Raw genomic sequence first — 21,557 nt, 5'->3', positions numbered from 1 at the left:
TGGACAGACCCAGAGGACTCTGACCTGAATCATGCTCTGGACTGGTGAGGTATGGATGAGACAGATAATGTATCACATACTGCATAAACAAGATTGTTTTCTTCATAGAACCTTTTTCATCATTTTCCATTAAATGCAAACAGTTCTTTACCCTTAAAGTAATTTACTTTGCATTTGCATTTTGAGTTCTGATGCTCCTTAGCTGTAGTAGCTAGTGCTTTCATTATATAAGTGCTGTTCTAAGAAAAAGAGTATTTTGCAAGTTGACAGAAGTATAAAAATGTATTTTGAGTGACAGAGCATAGTTTAGCAAGAAGCATGGTATTGATGTGCAGCTGTGAGTGGTGGTCAGGGAAATGTATATAGACTGATTTTTGTATAGATCTGTGTATTTCTTGTGATTAAGAGCAATGGTGGTTTAGAATCCTGTGAAAGTCAGTCTGTGCATTGGGTGTTACACATATGCCCTTCAAGAGTTAACCTGTGGATGCAGAGCACCCAGATGGCAGAAGTTCTTCAAGAGACAGAGCCTTTAAGTTATAGGAGAGTCTGAACAGTTAACACTGGTAACGGGGGGTAGGCAGCTAGATCACAAAATCTCAGCTTTCAGAAGAGTGTGCTAAATGGAGGCTCATCGCCCTGTGAATCTGTTGAGGGATCCCAATGAGAGGCAGTGCCTGTATTCTGTTCAACTCTGGAGGCTTAAAGCAGATGGGGCTCAAGGAAGTGGGGCTCCTCACAGGTAGGGTTGCCAGGTGTCTGGTTTTCGACCGGAACACCCAGTAAAAAAGGACCCTGGCGGCTCCGGTCAGCACTACCAACCGGGCTGTTAAAAGTCTGGTTGGCAGTGCAGGTCTAAGGCAGGCTAGTCTCTACCTGTCCTGGCACAATGCTGCACCTCGGAAGCAGCCAGGAGGTCCAGCTCCTAGGCAGAGAGGCCATTGGGCTCTGCGTGCTGTCCCCACCCCAAGCACTGGCTCCACACTCCCATCGGCCAGGAACCACAGCCAGTGGGAGCTGAGGGGCAGGGCCGGCAGGTGAGAGCAGTGCTCAGAGCCATCTGGCCCCCAACTTAGGAGCTGGATCTGCTGGCCCTTTCCAGAGCACTGTGCTGCCAGGACAGGCAGGAAGCCTGCCTTAGCCCCACTGCACCACTGACTGGGAGCCATCCAAGGTAAGCTCATGCCCCTACCTTGAGCCCCCCTAAAACCCAGAGCCCCCTCCCATACTCTGAACCCCTCATCCCCAGCCCCACCCCAGAGCCCTCACCCCCTTCTGGACCCCAACTCTCTTGCAGAGACCAGACCCCTACACACATACACTGAACCCCTCATTTCTGGCACCACCCCTCCTGCATCCCAACCCCCTGCCTCAACCCAGTGAAAGTAAGTGACGGTGTGGGAGACTGAGCCACTGAGGGACTGGGAATGTAGTGAGTGAGGGGCAGGGCCTTGGGCAATGGGCGAAGCTACGGTGTTCAGTTTTGTGCAATTAGAAAGTTGGCAGCACTACTCACAGCTATCTGAGGAGTGGGAAGAGGAGGCACTTGACCAAACTTGAGACAGTCATAACCACATGCAAAAATCAGTGGTATTCTTCCCCACCTGTATGCTGGCCCTATAAAGCCTTGCATACACAAAACGCATTTGCCTAGGCCTGGCCTCAGTAAGCAGAAGAGATGCTAAGCCTGAAATCATCTGCTTGGCATTCCTAATACACTCAGAGGCACCACAGTCAAGCAGAATAGAGGATGGTGTAAAAAAGAACTGCAGCAGGAGCAGTAGACTGAGCTCTGGGTGCCTGAGATCCTATTATACAGTCCAGGATGAAAATGTTCATCAGGACCCCTTCCAGTTTGCATGTGAGCATGTCTAAAGCCATCAGTTATAGGACTGACAACAGTTCATGTGCTAGAAAACAAAGATGAAAAAGGAAAGTGAAATTGTACTGTTAATTATATGGATTTATATAACACCTCTAAAAGCCCTTTAACATCAAATCATAAAGCCCTATGGAGGTAATGATACCTCTTCGGTAATGGATGAACTGGAGTAGAGAAATATTAAATGACTTTCCCAAAGCTGCAAAGCAAGTCAGTATCAGAGCCATGAAGAGAAGCAGGGCATCATGATCAGATCATCAGATCACATTCCCACCCACTCTCTCATACCTCACAATCTGATTGCTAAAGAAGTCACAAACACTACAAGGAAATTAATACATTATCCAATATTAGCAGCACTCCATTAGTATAAAACATTCTCATGATCTGACAGGTCACAAATCAGATGTTTAAATTATATAATTCTGATGTCCATCTTGCATTTATTCCTATTTGCAGTATAGTAGTAGACGTGTTGGTCGCAGGATATTAGCGGGACAAGGTGGGTGAGGTAATATCTTTCATTGGACCAACTTCCGTGGATGAAAGACAGGCAGTCAATCTTTTCTCACCCACAGAAGTTGATCCAGTTTTACCCACCTTGACTCTCTTTATTGCTTAGACAGTGGTGGCTCCTGAAATCACATGAGACTATCTTGAAAATCACTAGCTGCAACACAACATTTTACAGTACCTTAATCTGACTTGAAACCCCAACTTTCAAATAAGTTAAGCACAACTATTTTCTAATGGCCCTCCACATAAAATCTGCTCAAGTCACTGCCAAAATTTAAAATGGAAACAAGATGTCAAAATACATTTGTCAGTGCTTTCAAGACTACACATATGTTTTATAGCTGCAGATGACCTACCTTCCTCTTTCCACTCTCGTTACATACGTTAGTGCAGTCGCAGACTTATTATACAGATTAGTGACATAATTTAGCCAATCTTCCACAGCACTCTTCCAAAACAGCATTGACTGTAGACTTGTCAAGTAACCTTGAGACATGTTTTGTAATTATTGCCTTCAGAACCTTCCAGACTATTCCAATTAAACACTGATTACATAAGTGTCTATTAGTTTTTCCTCTAACAGACATCCAAGACCACAACAATCTAAAATTTACAAGAGGTTATTTACTATACTTGTTTAATCACTCAAGCTTCTCGCTTTCTCTGTTTTAAACCAGTACAGCTAATGGTGTACTTCATTTTGAATAAGGCATATTCAGGACACAAGGTAAACTAAGATGATCTCATTGGTTTTGCCGCTACAACAAAAAATCCTAATAGTTTTCTAGACTAAAACTTTAAGCATTACTTATCATGTATCCCTAACTGATGGTTGATGTAAGACATACATGCAACTATATTTCAAGACCTCAAGATATTTGTTACAAAAAATGTGAGTTGCACTGTAATCGTTTTTTTAGGAGAAAAGATAGGAGCAGACAACTAAAGGGGAAAACATAAATGAAAAATGTTTGTGTCATACCTTTAATGTTTCCATCCAGCGTGGCTGTTTGACCTGATAGTAGAGAACTGATCTGTATTCACTGACAGGTTTGTCCCCTGCTCCCAAACAAATTGCATTCTTATACAAAAAGAGAGAAAAAAAATTCAACTTAGTTATTTTGTGTAAATAATTCATGGGCTGTGGGTAAAAGGCAAAACTCTCCTACTTTAGAACACTCCAACAAGGTACATATTTTCAGCATAGCAGATTTACAAAATTCAGCCAAAGAACTAGAAGGTAAAGCTATTTAATGATAATAAATACTAGCATTCTAGAAATCAGAGCCATGAAGAGAAGCAGGGAGTCATGACCAGATCATCAGATCACATTCCCACCCTGTCTCTCACACCTCACATTCTGATTGCTAAAGAAGTCAAACACTACAAGGAAATTAATACAATTATCCAATATTAGCAACACTCCATCAATATAAAACGTTCCGAAAACTTCTGATGCTAAAGGTAACCAGTCTTATCATTTGTTTGTAACACTGATGTATTAATCTGATTCTTTTAAAAAAAAATCCATATAAAATAAGTTCCCTGATGGGCTTGCATTGATCAGGGGGTATTTTACTTTGATTATTTCTAAATCTTCGGACATCCACAATGCATTTTATAGGGTTTTTAAGTTCCCTGATGGGCTTGCATTGATCAGGGGGTATTTTACTTTGATTATTTCTAAATCTTTGGACATCCACAATGCATTTTATAGGGTTTTTAGCTCTAAATACATACTAGTGCCAATCTTTTAACAAATCTTTAGCGAGTGCAACGCTGACAACAGTATTCAGAGGCCAACTTGATTATTGGTATGAGCATGGGTTCACTATACTCAATCAATGCAATTCAACTTGTTTATTCCAGAAGTGAATTTGGCCCATTGTATAGAATCAAGAACACGATCAATCTCATTTAAATGGAAAAGCATCTTCCAATTTAAGTGCAACAGAAAAAAATTGTTTACAGCTAGAGGCCACAGTGCTACTTTTAATGACATATATAAAAAGGAGCACAGGATATTCTGTTCATTGCACAAATAATAATAAAAGATTGTATTATTTGTACTGTGATAGCACCTAAAGACACCAGTCAGACCAGCAACCCGCTGTGGTAGGCATTGTAGACACACGTAAGGAAGTCTCTAGTCCAATCTACTTCAAGTGTAGAAACTTCAGCCATCCTATGTGTAAAACATATTATCAAATGCCTCCTCTTGAGGTATTTTTAATGCTCTCCAGTGTGTTTCCTCTTTGTTTTACTTTTTGTACTGCAACCAAGTTGAACAATGAAAGTAGTCTTCAAACTAGTGCATGCAGCTTTAGCACCCCTTACCTGGCTCCCTTTGAAATCCATGCAAGTTTTGTATATGCAAAGACTTCAAGAGGAGACCATATATTGACAAGCTAGAGTAGAAATAGTGTGTAATACCACTACATAGTCATCTTGTGCCTCAAGAGGGCATTTATTTAAAAAGTTTCACATGAGAATGTAAGCCAGGGTCAGACATTCACAAACACAATCTCTTGAACAACCCTGAAACACAAAAAACTTTGAACAGCAGGATATGCTAGAGTAGAGATGGCTCAGGCAACCTCAGGAGATTTTATTTCCTTTAGCATGGAGCCAGTGCCCAACAAATAACTTGTTCCATAAAGGGGCTAAGATGTAGGTGTTTGTGACTGGGAAAGGGAAGTTGATCATTTGTGTTTGCTTTTTTCAGTTTTCTTGGAGGTTTAATTGGATGTCTCTGCAGCTAGAGAAAAACTAGGAGGGCTAAGCAAAGCAAAGATGCCAAAGCCCTCTCTTTTCTGGGGTTTCACAGGGCTCTTTTCCAAGAAAATGAGCAACAAAATCCTAGAGAAATGCCTAGAAACACTTCCTTTAGGCAGTTTACTTTATTTCATCTCTAAGAGGCCAGAAAACTACAAATACAATTAGGGAGGATTTGTGTCTCTAGAACTCGCTGCCCTGGCATTTAGAATCTAACACTCCTCTCTTTCCAAAAAGTAGCCCATCCCCTATTGAGGTTCTGAGTAACCTAAGTAGGTTCAGCTGGACATGATTACTTCAGTTCAGGAAGGCACTCCCAAATTAGACTCCAAAATCCCTTCTCTGAATTAACTCAGAATTCTCAGGCAATTGCTTCCTCAGTGAGACTTCCCTCTAGGGACACTACTAGGAACAGGGGATAAGGCCCCTGGCAGTAAGACCCCCTCCTGGAAACTCCCTCCTACCCCAATACATCTCATTTCAGGGTGTATTTGTACATTTGTCATGTTTCATTTCTACACTCAAAGTTATGCCCAAAGTGCATTGTGATCTGAGTGGGCCCTACCCCACAACAGCACCATGCCCACCCCACTCCAAAAGGGAGTGCTCATTCAGTCCAAAAATAGAGCCACTTCACTTGGCAACTGCTTTATTAACAAAAAAGGTGTTCCCAAATTTACCTATAGGAAACTCCAGATTAAGCCTCAGCAGGCTTTAGTGCCTCTACAGCAACTTTACCCCAACTTAAGTCTTCTACACTTGTTTGGCTGCAGTTAGGGCTCCTTCTCTCAGGATCTGTCTGCTCCAAACTCTAGCACTGTCTGCCTGAGGGTACAATTATGCCACTTGCAAGTCTGCTTTACCCCTTTCCAACAGGTTCAGCTCCAGCTAATTGATGTAGTTTGCAAGCAGTATCTGCCACCCTAGTACACAGCAACCACAGAAAGGCAGTCACTGTTCTCCTTGAGTTCACACCGCATTTATGATTTACAGAGAAGGGAAGAAAATGTGACACCCCAAAAAAGAGCCAATTCTACATCCAGTTTTTGCCACCTGCTATACATCAAGCTCTTGCTGCCTTGTTTTTTTCCTGGTTCATATTATCAATGACAGTCTACAGTCTTTTGTTAGTTTGATGCTAATTTTTAATATATCAATATTTAACTCTATTTGAACATTTTCTTCCCAGTTTTTAAAGTCTCTATTTATATTTTTAGTCTCACCTTCCTTTCCCACCCCATGTCTTACAATTGCTTATTCTAATTCTATTTATCTAACATAAAACTTTCCCTTCCAACATTTTAATTCACATTCTCTATTTTTTTAAACCTTACCTTTTCCAAAGTTTCTCATTGATTTTATCCCTCATTTTCTCCCCTCCAACACACACACACGCACACACTATCTATGCTATTTCTACAGACTGGCACAAACTATAGAGTTCAGACCCCAATCTGCCTTTAAAAAAAAAATCACCCCAGGTTTGATTAATGCTCATCTCTACTCATTTTATCACAAGGGTTTTTAAATTCTAGGCTGAGGCCATTTAATGGCCTGAAAAGACACACAGTACAGCCAGGAATCCTGCACATGGGGTAGCTAGTTCCCTGTGCTGAGGGGCAAATAGGCCAAGCTCTCACTTCTGCCTCTATTTCTAATTGGGGTGGGTCTCACCACCCATCAAATGTAGCATCTGTCACTCATGGAGCATCCCTCACACGTGCACATTAAATACACACTAAGTTACACATGCATAGGACTTGTTCTCGACTGTAGCAGCAACTGAAACTAACCTTGTACATTGTATTGTCTGACAGACATTTATAAATATCACATAACAGTGCACCATTTAACTTAACCGCTTTATACCTTATGAAGTCATTCTTTTCAACATGTGACAAGAAGGTTATCATATTGATACCTCAAGAGAAGTAATGAGGCTTTATTTCTGGTTTCTACTGAGAAATACAGGCATGTGCCTAGGTAGGTCCATCTAAATTAGTAGAAATACATATCCCCAAAGGGTGTTGTGTAATGCACCATTCTCACATGAGTTGTTTCAATGTATTCTGTGACATTTACTTATAGAAAGTAACCTTCTCTCATTTGCAGAAATAAATCTAGTGCCAGTTTTTCAATTTAAACTATTTTGATAGCTAAACTCAGCCATAACTTCCCTATTTAAAGAATGAAATCATGGATGCTTCAATTCTTTCTTGTAACTCACTGAAAATTAATTGATACTACTTAATGGGTTTATTGTGGACTAGTGTTCTGTATTGTGTACTATTTCTAATTCAGCTTTGCTTTTGTTATATCTAGATCAAGCAGAAGTCCAGTTAGCTTCCCAATATATATCATGTGTTCTCAAGTTTATCTTAAATGAACAGATAAGATTTTTTGTGTAATTAAGAGGCTTAAAGGAGTTATGCCTAAAAATAGTGCTTGAATTGAATTGACTTAAGCTGCAAATATAGACACAGTGATATGCTTTGTTTCTCATGCTGTTAGGGATAAGGTGCAGGAATAGAGTAGGATAGAAAAATTAAGTTACAACGTTATTTTATTTCTGGACATTTAAATATATTTATTTTATTAAGTACTGTATTAATGAGGAGGTGCCTAGACTTTGGGATAGGTACTGTTAAAGAAAATTAAGTGAAGACATAAAATAGTGCCAGGTTTCCAAAAGGACTTCTACCTAGCTTCCACTTGCACATCCCCAAACTTGCACTTATGGGTTAACATCGTTACTTGCAGATGCAGGCAACAGAACTTAGAATTTAGAGATCCAAAGCTCTTTGGGGTGTTTTTCTTCTTCATTTTCACATGACTGATGTGCACACAAGTTTTTGCATGTGCAAAGTTACATGCTCACTGCTGGAGGTCACATTTTGATGTTTGGCCCATAACGAAGATTTGTTGCATCATACATGCATTAACGTGAAGTTTGATAAATGTGGGCCAAATTCTCAATTCTGCCAGTGTAAGGTTTTTGACACAGTTCGTTGCTCCAGATTTACATTTTCTTAAGAAATGTCACTGCTTTCACTCTTCTGAATACAGCATAGTTCCAAAAAGAATAGCATAAAGCCCAAAACAAAGTGGAAGAAAATCTTCCTAAATATAGGACAGCTGTTAATGTCTTGAGACAAAAAAAGCTATACAAAAAAGGAAAACAGACACCATGAAAAAACTTGTAAATATTTATGTTGCATATGTACAGACAGACACACACTCGTCCACATTGCTACCTTACTTAACTCAAGCAGACTATTCCCCCTCTCCCCCCCCCCGAGAGAAAAATACAGTCTTCGTGACCCATTCCTGTATTGGCTTGTTGTATGAAGGAGATGGAACATTTAGTTTAACATAGCAATTACTTTAATCTTCCAGGAATCCTCATGAGGAAATCTCTAGAGTAAAAGTGGAGTCACAGTCAATAAGAGCAGATCATCTGTTTGCTCACTAGCCAGAGCTAAAAGGTCAGCAAGTGTTTTTTATGGGTTTATGTGCATTATTTAAGGCTTTTATTAAGTATAACAATTCCAGCATGACAAAACAACTCAATAGAAATAGAATACAAATGTACTGCAGGATATTACATTACAATGTTATTCAAAATTCATGTGAAGTGGAAGGCTTACTTCTAAGATGTGTTTAACATTTTCATGTTTAATGCTAATAGAAAGACTGACAAAACTTACTGGTATCACTTTTCCTTCTTCATCACAGACACACATAATCACTTCCACATTTCTCTGGGTTGTTTTATTGTACTTATCAAAATCACCCATAGTCAGTGTAACATAAATATCATTTCTTATATCCCCTAATGACAGAAATACAAAAGGTTAGAAAGCAGAATAAAAATATATTACGAAATCAAAGGGAAACCCAAGCGGGTTTATGATAAGTAATAATGATTACTTACATACTCTTCTCACTATTAAATGAAGTTAAGTTCATTCTAAAGAAAAGTTTAAAGTGTTCTGCTTTGATATTTTCAATTGATCAGATTTTATAGGCTGGTGTGAAATGAGACAAAATGTGTTTCCTAAAAGGGATCTTGTCTAACTCATAGACTGCCGTGACACCTTCTGGTGAGGTGAAGTTACGATGCTGTTGCTCAATTTGACTAGCAAGATATGAGATTCTATTTTTCCCCCAAATGGGAGCTTTATAAAACAGCTTTTTTTTGTTTTCCTCCTATGAACAAAATTGAGATGTCATCAAAACTATAATGCCACATACATGCCAGTCTGGATAATCTGAACCAAGAATTTGGCTTTAAATAAACATTCAATAGCCTGACTTCATACATATTGGTATTTTAACTGGAATAAAAGCATAGTATGAAAGTCAAACAACTAATAAAAGCTGTAAATAATTCCTTATCTACACAGTGATCATGAAAGCAATTTATGAGACCCATAGGGTTAGAAGGGACTGCAAGACTCATCTAGTCAACCCCCCTGCCAAGATTGCAGGATTTGTTGTGTCTAAACCATCCAACACAGATGACCTTCTGAAAACCTCCAGTGAAGGAGCTTCCACAACCTCCCTAGGCAGTCTGTCCGTTGTCCTATTGTTCTTACAAGTAGGAAGATTTTCCTGAGATCTAATCTAAATCTTCTATGTTATATAGTTTGAACTCATTGCCTCTTCTCCTGCCCTCTGTGGCAAGTGAGAACAATTTTTCTCCATCTTTTTAGGGGAGCCTTTCAAGTATTTGAAGACGCCTATCATATCACCCCTTAATCTCCTCTCTCCCAAACTAAACATATCCAGTGCCTTCAGCCTTTGCTCATATGGCTTGCATTCCATCCTTTTTATCATATTTGTTGTTCGCCTCTGGATCCTTTCCTTTGGCGACCAAAGTTGGACACAGTACTCTAGCTCAGGCCTAGAGTGGAATAGAGTGGTACTATTACCTCCCATGACTTGCATACTATACCTCTGCTAATGCAACCTAAAATTGCATTGCTTTTTTGCAACAGCATCACATGGTTGACTCTGGTTGAGGTTGTGATCCATGACAACTCCCAGATCCTTCTCAGGAGTGCTGCTGCCAAGCCAGTTATCACCCATTACGTATTCGTGCATTTGGGGTTTTTTTTCCATAAGTGTAGCCTTTTTTGAATTTCATTTAGTCATCTATAGCCCAGTTCTCCAATCTATCCAGATCCCTTTGAATTTTAGCTCTATCCTCCAAAGTATTGGCAACCCTCCTCGCTTTCTGTGAAAATTTGATCAATATGCTCTCTATTCCTACATCCAGATCATTAATATAGATGTAAAATAATACTGGACCAGAACAGATCCCTGTGGAACCCCACTCAAGATCTCCTTCCAGATATCATTCCATTAATAGTCATTCATTTTTTGTGGTTGTTTAACCAATTATGTATCTACTTAATTATAGTTCTGCCGGGCTGCATTACTCCAGCTTTCTTATCAGAATGTCATGTGAGGCTGTGTCAAAAGCTTTGCTCAAGTCCAAGTATATTATTTCCACATTTCCCCCTATCCACCAAACCAGTCACCCTATCAAAGAAGGAAATCAAGCTGGTTTGGTATGGATTTGTTCTTAGTATATCCATGCTGGCTGCTAATGATCACCCTTTCATCCTCCAGATATTAGCAAATTGAATGTTTTATACATTGCTTTAGTAGCTTCCCAGGTATTGAGGTCAGGCTGACTGGTCTATAGGTCTCTTGCTCCTCCTTTTGGAAGCTGGGCACTACATTAGCCCTCCTCCTGTCTTCCGGGACCTCTCCTGTCATCCATGAATTTGCAAATATTATTGCCAGTGGCTCAGAGATTTCTTCAACTAATTCCTTCAGCACTCTGTGATGAATAGCATCAGGCCCCACCAGCTTGAATTCATTCAAATTAGTCAGAAGATCTTAAATGTTCTTTATTTATCCCAATCTGCATCCCTTCCTCTTTATTGTCTATAGTCATTTTGCTAGTCATCCAGTCACATGTTCTTTTTGTGAGAAGACTAAAGCAAAGTATGCATTGAACAGCTCTGCCTTCCTATCATCTTCTATCACCAGCTCACTTTCTCCACTAAGCAGTGGGCCAGCATCATCCCTGATCTTTCTTTGTCTTCCTTTAAATATTTTTGTTTTAAATGCTTTATCCTTACATTTTTTTCCTAAGTAATATATTTCACTGATTGATGTTAACTTCTAATATTTAAATTAGAAATCACTCTGAAGTGTACACTGAAGTAAGCTGCAAACTAAATATTATGGATATTTATACTAGGCTTTATAGTGAAAAGGTGAAAGTCTATTTTCAGTGCAGAACAAATCATCTCCTACCTGGCATGATTATTTCAGGGAATCCCAGCTTCCTTGCAACAACTGTTGTCCTGTCAACAAGATGCGGGTAGTCCTTCCTAATCTGACTCATGTCTCCAACAAGCATTTTCATAGTTACCCACAGACCTATAGAAAAAGTGTGTGAGTACGTAATTAACTCCTTTTGAGTTTATTTTGAATTAAGTTATCATTTTCTCTCCTCTAGAGAACTGCTTAGTCATGCCACCTTTCCCACCTCCCCAGCCAAAAAACCGCTACTACTTAGACTATAACTAAAGCCACTTTTCTCAGTGGGACAGGCGCTTATCTAAATAGCCTCTAACTCCCTCCCCCCCCCCCCCCCGCAACACACAAAGATTTACATTCATCACTGTCAGCTTCACAGTACATCTAGCCCAATGACTTAAGTACAGGGACTGATTTGAAACCCAGACTCTAAAAAAAATATGAAACCAAGATTTATAAATACAATTTATTGTTTTGCTTACACAGAAAGACTACTTTACCTTGCCCGCCACTGTCTCCTTTTGATGCTGTGACTTTGCCTAAGAGACTGTGCAAAGAATCATTCTCTGCCATCACCCTAAAGGAAAATAGAAAAAATTCCCTTGTAAGCACTGAACATTCCAAACAATTACGAAAGCAGTAAGGCCAATGCCCTCAGTCATTGCTCTTTACAACTTTATTATTTACCGGTCCCCACCACTACGCACTTAATGATCATCCTTCAACATGCTCTTAGTCTGTATTGCAACTACTTAATGTTACCACAATTTTCTACATTTAATATAGGTAATACCATGAACACTGGGATAATGTCAAAGACAGAACTGAAATGTTTTCAAAGGCAGCCCCTGAACAACACATTCCAGAGCTGCTGAACAGTTTAAAGTGGTAAAGCTGATGAACCACAGGTATTTCTAATCCATTATGTGGATAAATTAATTATTTTTAGGACGGAACTCTTCTATTTCTTTGGTGGCAGAATCACATTAGGATTGGCAAGACAAATGTGAAGGCTTCTCTTTTAACATTTTGGCCAGTGTTAGTCAAAGAGTTTCTCTGAATTATTGGGGAGCTACAGGCCACTACCTATGCTCTATGCACTACCTATCATGATCTTCTGGCATATGGCTTCTGATGGCACAATGTCTTAGATATTGGATAAGCGATGTAGCAACTATCACAGCAGCATCATTCTGAGACATCAATAGCATCCACCATCAAGACAGTGAAGAGGGCACTCCATAACCAGATGTCTTGCTCTTTGTTCTTGACACTATGGTGATGAGTATAAAACACTAAGATAGTGTTGGACCCATGTCCTTTCTGGATGTTAGAGCTCAGTGACCCTATCCAGGCCATTATACCACATTCAGTGTCTTTGTACCTGAGTCCCCTAAACATTCTAGACACAAGTACATCAAATTATACTCAACCAGTTCATGGAGGTAGCTAAACCTTATGTTGTATCTGAGTCTGTCTGGAGTGAGACGAAGTCTCCCCTGCCAACTCTGTGCTGCATGGTACAGATTGTGCCTTGTTGCCAAATCAAATGTTTTTGATATGTGCGGTAATCCTAGTGGGTTCAATTAGTGCCTTTTCCAATAGTTTTCTTCATCAGAAGCCAGACTTGCATTAGAACCCCCTTCTCCTTCCCTTCCCTCTACTATTCAGTTCAGGAATGCTTTTTCATGATACCCAGCTCAAATGACACAAATCAAATTGTTTTAAAAAAAAGTGAAGTGGGGCCAATGCTTAAGTGCTTGGCAAACTGGCATATTCTCCACAGAACATACAAACACTTGCAGTATTATGCACAATGCCATTCAATAACTGTTTCCCATGGGTGCCTATACTTCAGGCTATATCTCCATTTAATTTATATGTGAGCACCAAGTTCAGAGTCAAAGATTGCCTTGCATTGCAATTGAAATTTGAACGTCCTTTTTCAAAATTCATTCACCTTTCAACTTGTTTGATAGCCCAACTTCGCAGTTCCCTCAAACTGATGACATATATACAGTATTTACCACCTACAATCATGGAGCCCATTGTCTAGAATGGATTGGTGTACATTCATATGCTTTGGTGCTGTTTAATACGTCACAATGCTGGATGTGAGGAGTGAACACATCAGTTTGAATTCATTTATACTTAGTTGATGCTCTATGAAAAACTTCCATGTCTTTGTCACATTTCATGTTAATAAGCCTGATTCCTGTAGTATTTTTTCCTTGTGGCTACATTTATGAATATTGAAAGGGAAGGGGGTTTTGCTAGCTTATTAATATTTTTCACTCACGTTCCCATAAAATTGCTTGTTTTCTTTTTAATACTTCAGACTGTACTAACACTGATGTTCATATAATGCACTTAAAATCACTTTATCTGTAATAAAGAAAAGACCCATGACAAACTCATGGATAGACAGAAATTTTTGCATGTACAATGAATTTTTGTATTGTAAAAAATAAATTTGACTCTTACGGATGAAAGGGAATAAAATGCTGCTTCTCTTCATCGCTTTCCGCTTTACCTTTTATGGTATCTGTAATATCCATAACTAGAAAAGTAGAAATAAAATTCATGAATATTTAACAACATGAAAAATTATTCCTTTCTCTTACTGGCACAATCTACATTAAAAGCATAAATTGTGCTTCAGGGCAGGTATGCATTTTAGGATATGATTTTCAAAGTTATTAGATAGAAAGATATCGTACAATGGTATTTCATCAGTTATTGCTAGCAATGTAAAGTACAATATACAGTTGATCTTTACCAAAAAATTATTTACACTCAGTTGGGGTGCCATACGTTTTACCTTACCCAAGGAGATGAACTTTAATATGAATGGAATTGAAGCTGAAGCCTTTGTTAAAACTTAATAAGCTGAACTCTGTGTGTGTACTGGTTTAGAGAGAGAGAGAGAGAGAGAGAGAGAGAGAGACAGAAAAAACCCTTTTCCAGGTGCTATGATATAATTTTCCATGTAGAAATGGTTTATTTTAATTTCGATTCTCCCATTAACTGTTTCCAATCAACCCAATTGCACTGGAGCTTAGTTTTCCAATATGTAAGTTGTCAGTTGTACAGTTTTCTATTTCATTCTTCATTTTAATATTAGGGGGCCCCCCAAAAATTTATAATTCTAGTTTTGAAACCTGATGCAGTAGCATCCAGAGAGAATGGACACTTACCCTACAACATTTGCTGTTCTTTGAGTTGTTTTAGTCAGCACTGATACCACCATAGTTGTGCATGAGCCTCATGGACACAAGGTCAAAAGACTTTTTTCTTTTTTTTTAAATATCAATGAGCATCAGCATGAACTCCGTATCTCTGCGGGCTCTCATATGAAGGTGTAAAGGGCAATACTTCTCAGTTCCCTTGCTCCAAAAAGCAGTGACAGAGAGCAAGTTGCAGGATCCATACTGACAACATCTCACAGAACCACAGCTGCTGTAGAGTAAATGTTCCCTGTTCCATGAAGCTGTTTAGGGACACCCAGAACATGGGGCTGTGTTCCAGGCCACCTTGGCTAATAGCCATTGATGGACTGCTGCTCCATGAATTTTTCTAGTTCTTTTTTGAACCTAGTTATACCTTTGGCCTTCACGGAATCCCCTGTTGCTCAGGTTGACTGTGCATTGTATGAATAATTTCCTTTTGCTTGTTTTTAAACTTGCTATCTATTAATGTGGACAACAGGGGATAGATCACTCGATAAATTGCCATGTTCTGTTCATTCCCTCTGAAGCATTTGACACCAGTCACTGTTGGGAGGCAGGAAACTAGGCTAGTCTGACCCAGTAAGGCCGTTCTTATGTTCTTAGATGATATAGTACTCTGCTCATATTAAGTGTAGACAGGATCATGCTCTTATATTCTGTGAGATGCTGTAAGCTGCACAGCACAATATACCTGACACATTAGATTCCTGGAGAATTTTTTTCCATCAGTAATTACTACAAATATGTAAATATGCTTTCATTTACTACATATTTTATTCAGATGTTTAATCAAAGGCATTCTTCCATTTTAAGGTTCATCTTAATGCTTTTTTTCTCTGCCTTTAAATAATCAAGTTTTTTATTTTTTCATTAGAAAAAAAGAATAAATGTAAATGGGCTGTGATTAGAAGCAAATGCTGCTAATAATTTAAATGAAATGGTTGTCACCTGCCACACCAAAAGGCCGTCTCAATCCTTGAGTGCATTTTTTTGTATTGCTATCTTTTAGATCCATTCTTCCAACCCGGACTATTTGACAAATCAAATAAACTTTGTCTCGATTAAGATCTTTGTTTCCAAGATCCTAAAAATAGATAACAAAAGAGAATTATTAAAATATGACCATTGACATTCTGCAGCAAATAAAATTTCAACAGGCCTCCTAGTTACAATACCAATAGACAAGTACCAGAAAAAAAAATTAAGATATAGGCAGGGAAGAAAAGCTAAATTTTAACATGGTCCAAACAAAGTTGACATTTTAAATGATATGAAAAGGTAAGGAAAGAGAGAGAGAAAGGCATTTCCACATGGCAAGAGCTACAGGACAGAGTATCCTGATATTATACAAAGATCATGAGTATGGGGAAACAGAAGAGGCCAGTGCTAGAGAACTGGAAGGAGATGGAGGAAGGATAAAGGACAGAACCATCTAGAAGTGTTTACCATCATTAGTACAAACAGGAAATCACCCATCCTAATCTCTGCTGCAATGGTTTTCAAGCTTTCTAGGCTGTGTACCCCTCTCCAAATAAAGTAGTCTACTGTATACCCCCATCTGAGATAAGGTCATAATATACCTATGATTAAATTGCCAAGTCTTACTAAATAAATTGCTTTGTTCCCCACTACAGGATTTTTCTCATGCATCACTAAGCATCTCCATTAATTCAAAGAGATGCAGTTGTAAAACCCATCAAGTGCAGCTGCTAAACCAGCACCCGGAATAATATAACATCCCTGCTAGCCAAAAGTTATGCTACTAACCCTCTTCCTTAAGACCTCTACTCCAAAAGCCCAGACAACTCAAGCCTCCTCAAGTGTCTGAGCAAATAGATGGGCTCTGCACTGTTTCCTGAAGGTGAGTGAATATGAGCTAATTTCAGATCCAGGGGTCTGGGGAGAGTGATCTCAAGTTCCTCTCCTTTCATCTAATGAGACTCAGGACTGAGCATCTCCACTGGTTCCAGTTGGGGCAATCTTACATGGAGGAGAGGCAGTCCCCAGCAGAGAGTCCCCAGCACATTTAGGGCTTTCTAGATCAACAGCAACTCAAACTCTGCCAGAAACAATAGACAAGCCACCCTGTTCCTGGAGCATTTGGTGTTATGTGCTCATGATGCATAATAACCAGTCAAATATTTGCACCATCATCAGTTTGAGTTGATTTAATTTAAGCTTTAATTTACAATTACCATAAAGCTAATGTATGGCTTAATTTACTACATGCATTTAAGTAGTCAACCCACAAGGTTGTAAAGAAGTATTTTTCATGGTATTTTGGCCTTCATCCAGAGAAACAGCCTGACTGCAGTTTGGGAGTTCAGTCAGAAATGGAACATAAAGTTTTGTCGCTTCTGATGAGATTAGCAATCTTTGCAAATTATTCTAATGTTACTGAAAACTAAAAAATTATCCTCAGCACAGAACTGCAAGTCAGAAAAGTTTCAGAAATCATGTAGGATAGTCATCCAAGAGCTTGAAAGCTCATGCAAACATCCTGAATTTTCAAGACTGGGGATATATTGTGAGGACAGACTCAGTCATTAGATTTCTTGCACTTTCACTTACAACAGGAAAAGAGAGGATAGTTATTGTTTAGTGGTTGCCTGGTAGCAATTAATATCATTAGGATTGCATAAGATTTGAATGTATATCCTTTTTCCCTGTGTCTCACACACAGCAAGTTTTCATGAGGTCATTTTTGGTTTGAAAGTTTCATATTTTTGGTCCATAGCTAACATTTTAAAGCCAAATCTCTTCAGCCATTTTTCAGTTCTACAGAAGTGGGGAAAAAATATCCACTTTCTATTTTCTTCTCCAAATATGACATCTCTGACTTACCAATCACAGGATGGAAACTCCACATGTAATCGGTTCCAATTTAGAAGCATATCCAAGGCAAATTTGGAAAAAAAAATTGGGACAGGGAGTTGGGAATGTATACCCAACTGAAAATAAAATCATTAAGCATGGTCAGAGTCATCTGCAAAGTTTTCTGCCTTCCATCACACTGTAATTATCAGAACTTTCTAGTCTAGAAAGCTCTGGAAGCCCAGTCCTTCCCTGAAATCAGGGGTTATTTGCATGAGCAATAATGTCATTTTAATGCAGCAAAATCATTGCCTTAACATCAGAAACAAGGAGAACACTACAAGAATGGAAAAGCTACAGCTCCCATAATTTTAGGAGATCTCAGCCATTCTTTCTGCTCCCTAGAGCAAGCTCCATGCTTGCACTGAAATAGTTTAATTCTGTGTCAAACTTTTTCAGTTGTCAATAATTAAGGCTAAGATTTAGCTGGGGTATTTTTAGAAAACATCATGGACAGATCATAGGCAATAAACAAAAATTCACGTCCTGTGACCTGTCCATGACATTTATTATAAAATACCCCCACTAAATCTTAGCTACTCCTTGGGCCCTAAGATGCCACTGCTTTCAGGGGACCCCAGGGTGCCAATCACTGGCCCCTGCTCTGGTGGCAGAGGCTGACTGCTCGGAAACAGCTGTGGAAGTCCCGGAGATCCCAGAAAGTCATGGCATCCAAGACAGATCTGCAGCTTTATCAATAATACATCAGCTTTCATATAAACTGATGTGCTGCTGCCTTTTTTACCCAGCCTCCAGAAGGCTGCCCTCTAGCTTACATTAGCAGAAGCTCAAGTCAGAACTCACCATGCCCCCTGGTGATCAATTAATTAAGTGTAAACTCTGACCCTTCTCCCAGTCAAGTAAACTTCACGAGAAGCCAAATTCAGAATCTAACTGGGAACATTTAAATACTATTAGAAAAAGGCAATTTATTTTCTTCCCCTTCCCTCTTCTTCCTGAAATTAAAAATAGAATTGTATGCAATATTAAGGCTGTGTAATTAAAATAAGTGACAAAATGCTGAAGTACAGCAAAATATACTCATCCATGTTGTGCACTATATATATTTAATTGTACTCTTTCAAATAAAGCAGAAATATATTTATCTTAAGTTAATTTAGCTTAACTTTTTCAATATTTTTACTTGATTTTGCTTATGCAACTTAATCTTAATAACAGGGCATTCAGGCATTTATTTATATTGCGCCATCACAGTGCCCAACACACTTCCAACACAAAGCCCTTAATGAGATATCACATCACAATATAACTCAGAAAAATGTTGCACAGGGCAATAGTGTGTGCAAGGAAAGAGGAGGAGATATTCCACAGTTCTGTGGAAAATGGTATGTTAAAAATGGGTTTCAAAGAAAGGACAAAAAGGGTATTGAGGTTTCCCTCGATTTCAGTGAGCTTTGGATCAAGCCCCTGTTGTACATGAAATTGGAGACTTTTCCAAATAATGTGCAGACCTGAGAATGAGAGGAGACAAAGATCTCCATATATTTTTTTCAGCCATGTCCAGCATTGCTAACACCAGTGACTCTAAATAAAACAGTGAGGGCAGTTGGCAATCTACTCACCCTAGAGCTAAAGCTGCAAAAGCTCCTGAATCTAAAGATGTTCTTTATTGTAGACAGGGCTAAAAGCATCAGTCAGAGAGATTATCATAGAGTAAGTAGGGGAGTAGTACAAAAAGTCTTAAATATATATGAGATGGAAGATTTTGCACTGGTTCAACTGAGCTTTTAAGTACATTTATCATCATCACTCCCATAATCGCATTGGTCATTGGGGTACCATCATGAGCAACCGATTGTCTCCACCCCTGACAATTCTGTGTCAGTGCTTGAGTCTCTGCGAAGTCCATTCATATCCATTCTTTTATGTTGTCAATCCATCTCTTCTTCTGTAACTCTTCTTCTCTTCCCTTGTACTGTCCCTTGGAGGATGATCTTGGAAAAGGCCAGATGATCTTGTTACATGGCCGTACCACTTCAGCTTGCACTTGTTCACAGTTGTCAGGAGGTCTTCATATGATCCAGTGCTTTGGGTGATGATGTTGTGGACCTCTTCATTAGTGACTTGGTTGAAGTAGAAGATGCCCAGAGTTTTATGGGTTTCATCTTTACCAACTATATTTTCTGTTCAAGTTTTGCCGTAAGGGTCCACGTCTCACGCACATGCAGAAAAATGGAGATGACCAATGAGTGCAGCAGTTTCAGTCTGGATTTTAGGGAGATGTTCTTATTCCTCCAAAATGGCTTTAGCTTTGCCGCTGCTGCTGTTGTTTACACAGTTCTTGCCAGAATTTCTGCCTTTGATCGTTCATCAGTGAAATACTTGAACTGTTTCACTGTCTCCTGCTCTTGTCCACTGACTGATATGTTTCAGAGTGGTAGCTGTGTTAGTCTGTATCAGCAAAAACAACGAGGAGTCCTTGTGGCATCTTAGAGATGATGAAGTGGGTTTTAGCCTGCTACAGCTTATGCCCAAATAAATTTGTTAGTCTCTAAGGTGTCACAAGGACTCCTCATTGTTTTTGCTGACAGTGATATGTGGACTGATCCTGTCATGCTTGTTTGTCATCAGCTTAGTTTTCTCTGCACTGATTTCCATGCCGTGTTTTGTGGAGTTTTCATCCAATCATTTCACAAGGTTGGCAAGTTCATCATTGCTGCCTGCCAGGCCATCAGTGTCATCAGTGAAATGAAGATTTTAGATTGTTAGCCCCCCAATGCTGACTGTGCACATATGATCTTCTAGGGCATCAGTCATTACGTGCTCCAAGTAGATGTTGAACAGTGTGGGTGAAAGAAGACAGCCTTGCCGGACTCCAACAGTGGTGCGAAATCACTCTCCTATCGTGCCATTGACGAGAACTTCACTGCTGGTCTTGGCATACAGTTGTTTAATGGTAAGAATAAGCTTACAACCAACATTGTACTTCTTCATGGTTGCTCAGAAAGCTTGATGCCATATTCTGTCAAACGCCTTCTTGAAGTCAATGATGAGGTAGATTTCCAGCTGGTGTTGTAAGTACTTCTCACACAGAACATGAAGGTTGAAAATCTGTTCTGTGGTACACTTCTACCTCGATACAATGCTGTCTTCGGGAGCCAAAAAATCTTACCGTGTTATAGGTGAAACCACGTTATATTGAACTTGCTTTGATCCTCTGGAGTGCACAGCCCCACCGCCAAGGAGCACTGCTTTACCACGTTATATCCGAATTTGTGTTATATCGGGTCACATTATATTGAGGTAGAGGTGTACTTCTTCCAGCTTGAAAGCTAGCCTGTTCTTCATCAATAATATTCTCCACTTGTGGCTTCAATCTGTTCAATATGACTTTCAACATCACTTTAAGCACATTAGGCTCCATTAAAGTTAATCATGGGTACTTAAATGTTTTGATGAGTGAAGCTGGACTTAGCCCCAGCTTCAAGTTATGATGCTGAATTAGGGTTTGAGCAGCAGCTCTCTCAATAGACTAGAGACACACTTGGAAGAGACATTATACAGCCTCAAAATTATGTGGTGCTAAAAGTAGACAAAAATTTGAAGAAATTCTCTCCTCCCACAACTGCATCATCCACCACTTATTTTCACCTCTGAGTATTTATGGACATTATGTAATTTACACTCTTAACATTACACTGAAAATAATTTACTCATATATGCACGGTTATTATCATTTTTAGTAAGTTCTCATTAACCTTGTAAAGAGAATTTCCAAATATGAAGGACCTTCCAAGGTTCCTCAGGTTCATTTGATTGGGGAAACAAAGTCACTATCTTGGTCCCCAGGGCGGTTAGATAATTTTCTCATTAATATTCAGTGACACTGATTTAGTGATGTCTTCATCTCTTTATATATTTATAGTATGAATCACTGGTTACTGTTCTGCAAGATGAATGCCTGATTGATATCTACATCC

At 39.2% G+C, this 21,557-nt stretch overlaps 1 protein-coding gene across 1 annotated transcript in view; it reads right to left on the bottom strand.

The window, feature by feature from the left end:
• DOCK2 (dedicator of cytokinesis 2) overlaps window positions 1-21,557 on the bottom strand; it is a 525,760-nt gene that overhangs the window by 436,008 nt on the left and 68,195 nt on the right. Inside the window, exons 10-15 of the mRNA XM_030573060.1 lie at window positions 15,691-15,826; window positions 13,997-14,072; window positions 12,013-12,089; window positions 11,507-11,632; window positions 8,881-9,005; window positions 3,381-3,479 (exon numbers count right to left, since the gene is read on the bottom strand). Coding sequence (XP_030428920.1) covers window positions 3,381-3,479; window positions 8,881-9,005; window positions 11,507-11,632; window positions 12,013-12,089; window positions 13,997-14,072; window positions 15,691-15,826 — 639 coding nt within the window. The remainder of the gene's footprint in view (window positions 1-3,380; window positions 3,480-8,880; window positions 9,006-11,506; window positions 11,633-12,012; window positions 12,090-13,996; window positions 14,073-15,690; window positions 15,827-21,557) is intronic.

The sequence above is a fragment of the Gopherus evgoodei genome, chromosome 8 (assembly GCF_007399415.2).
Source record: "Gopherus evgoodei ecotype Sinaloan lineage chromosome 8, rGopEvg1_v1.p, whole genome shotgun sequence".
Lineage (NCBI taxonomy): Eukaryota > Metazoa > Chordata > Testudines > Testudinidae > Gopherus > Gopherus evgoodei.
This window is presented reverse-complemented; position numbering and strand designations above follow the sequence as displayed.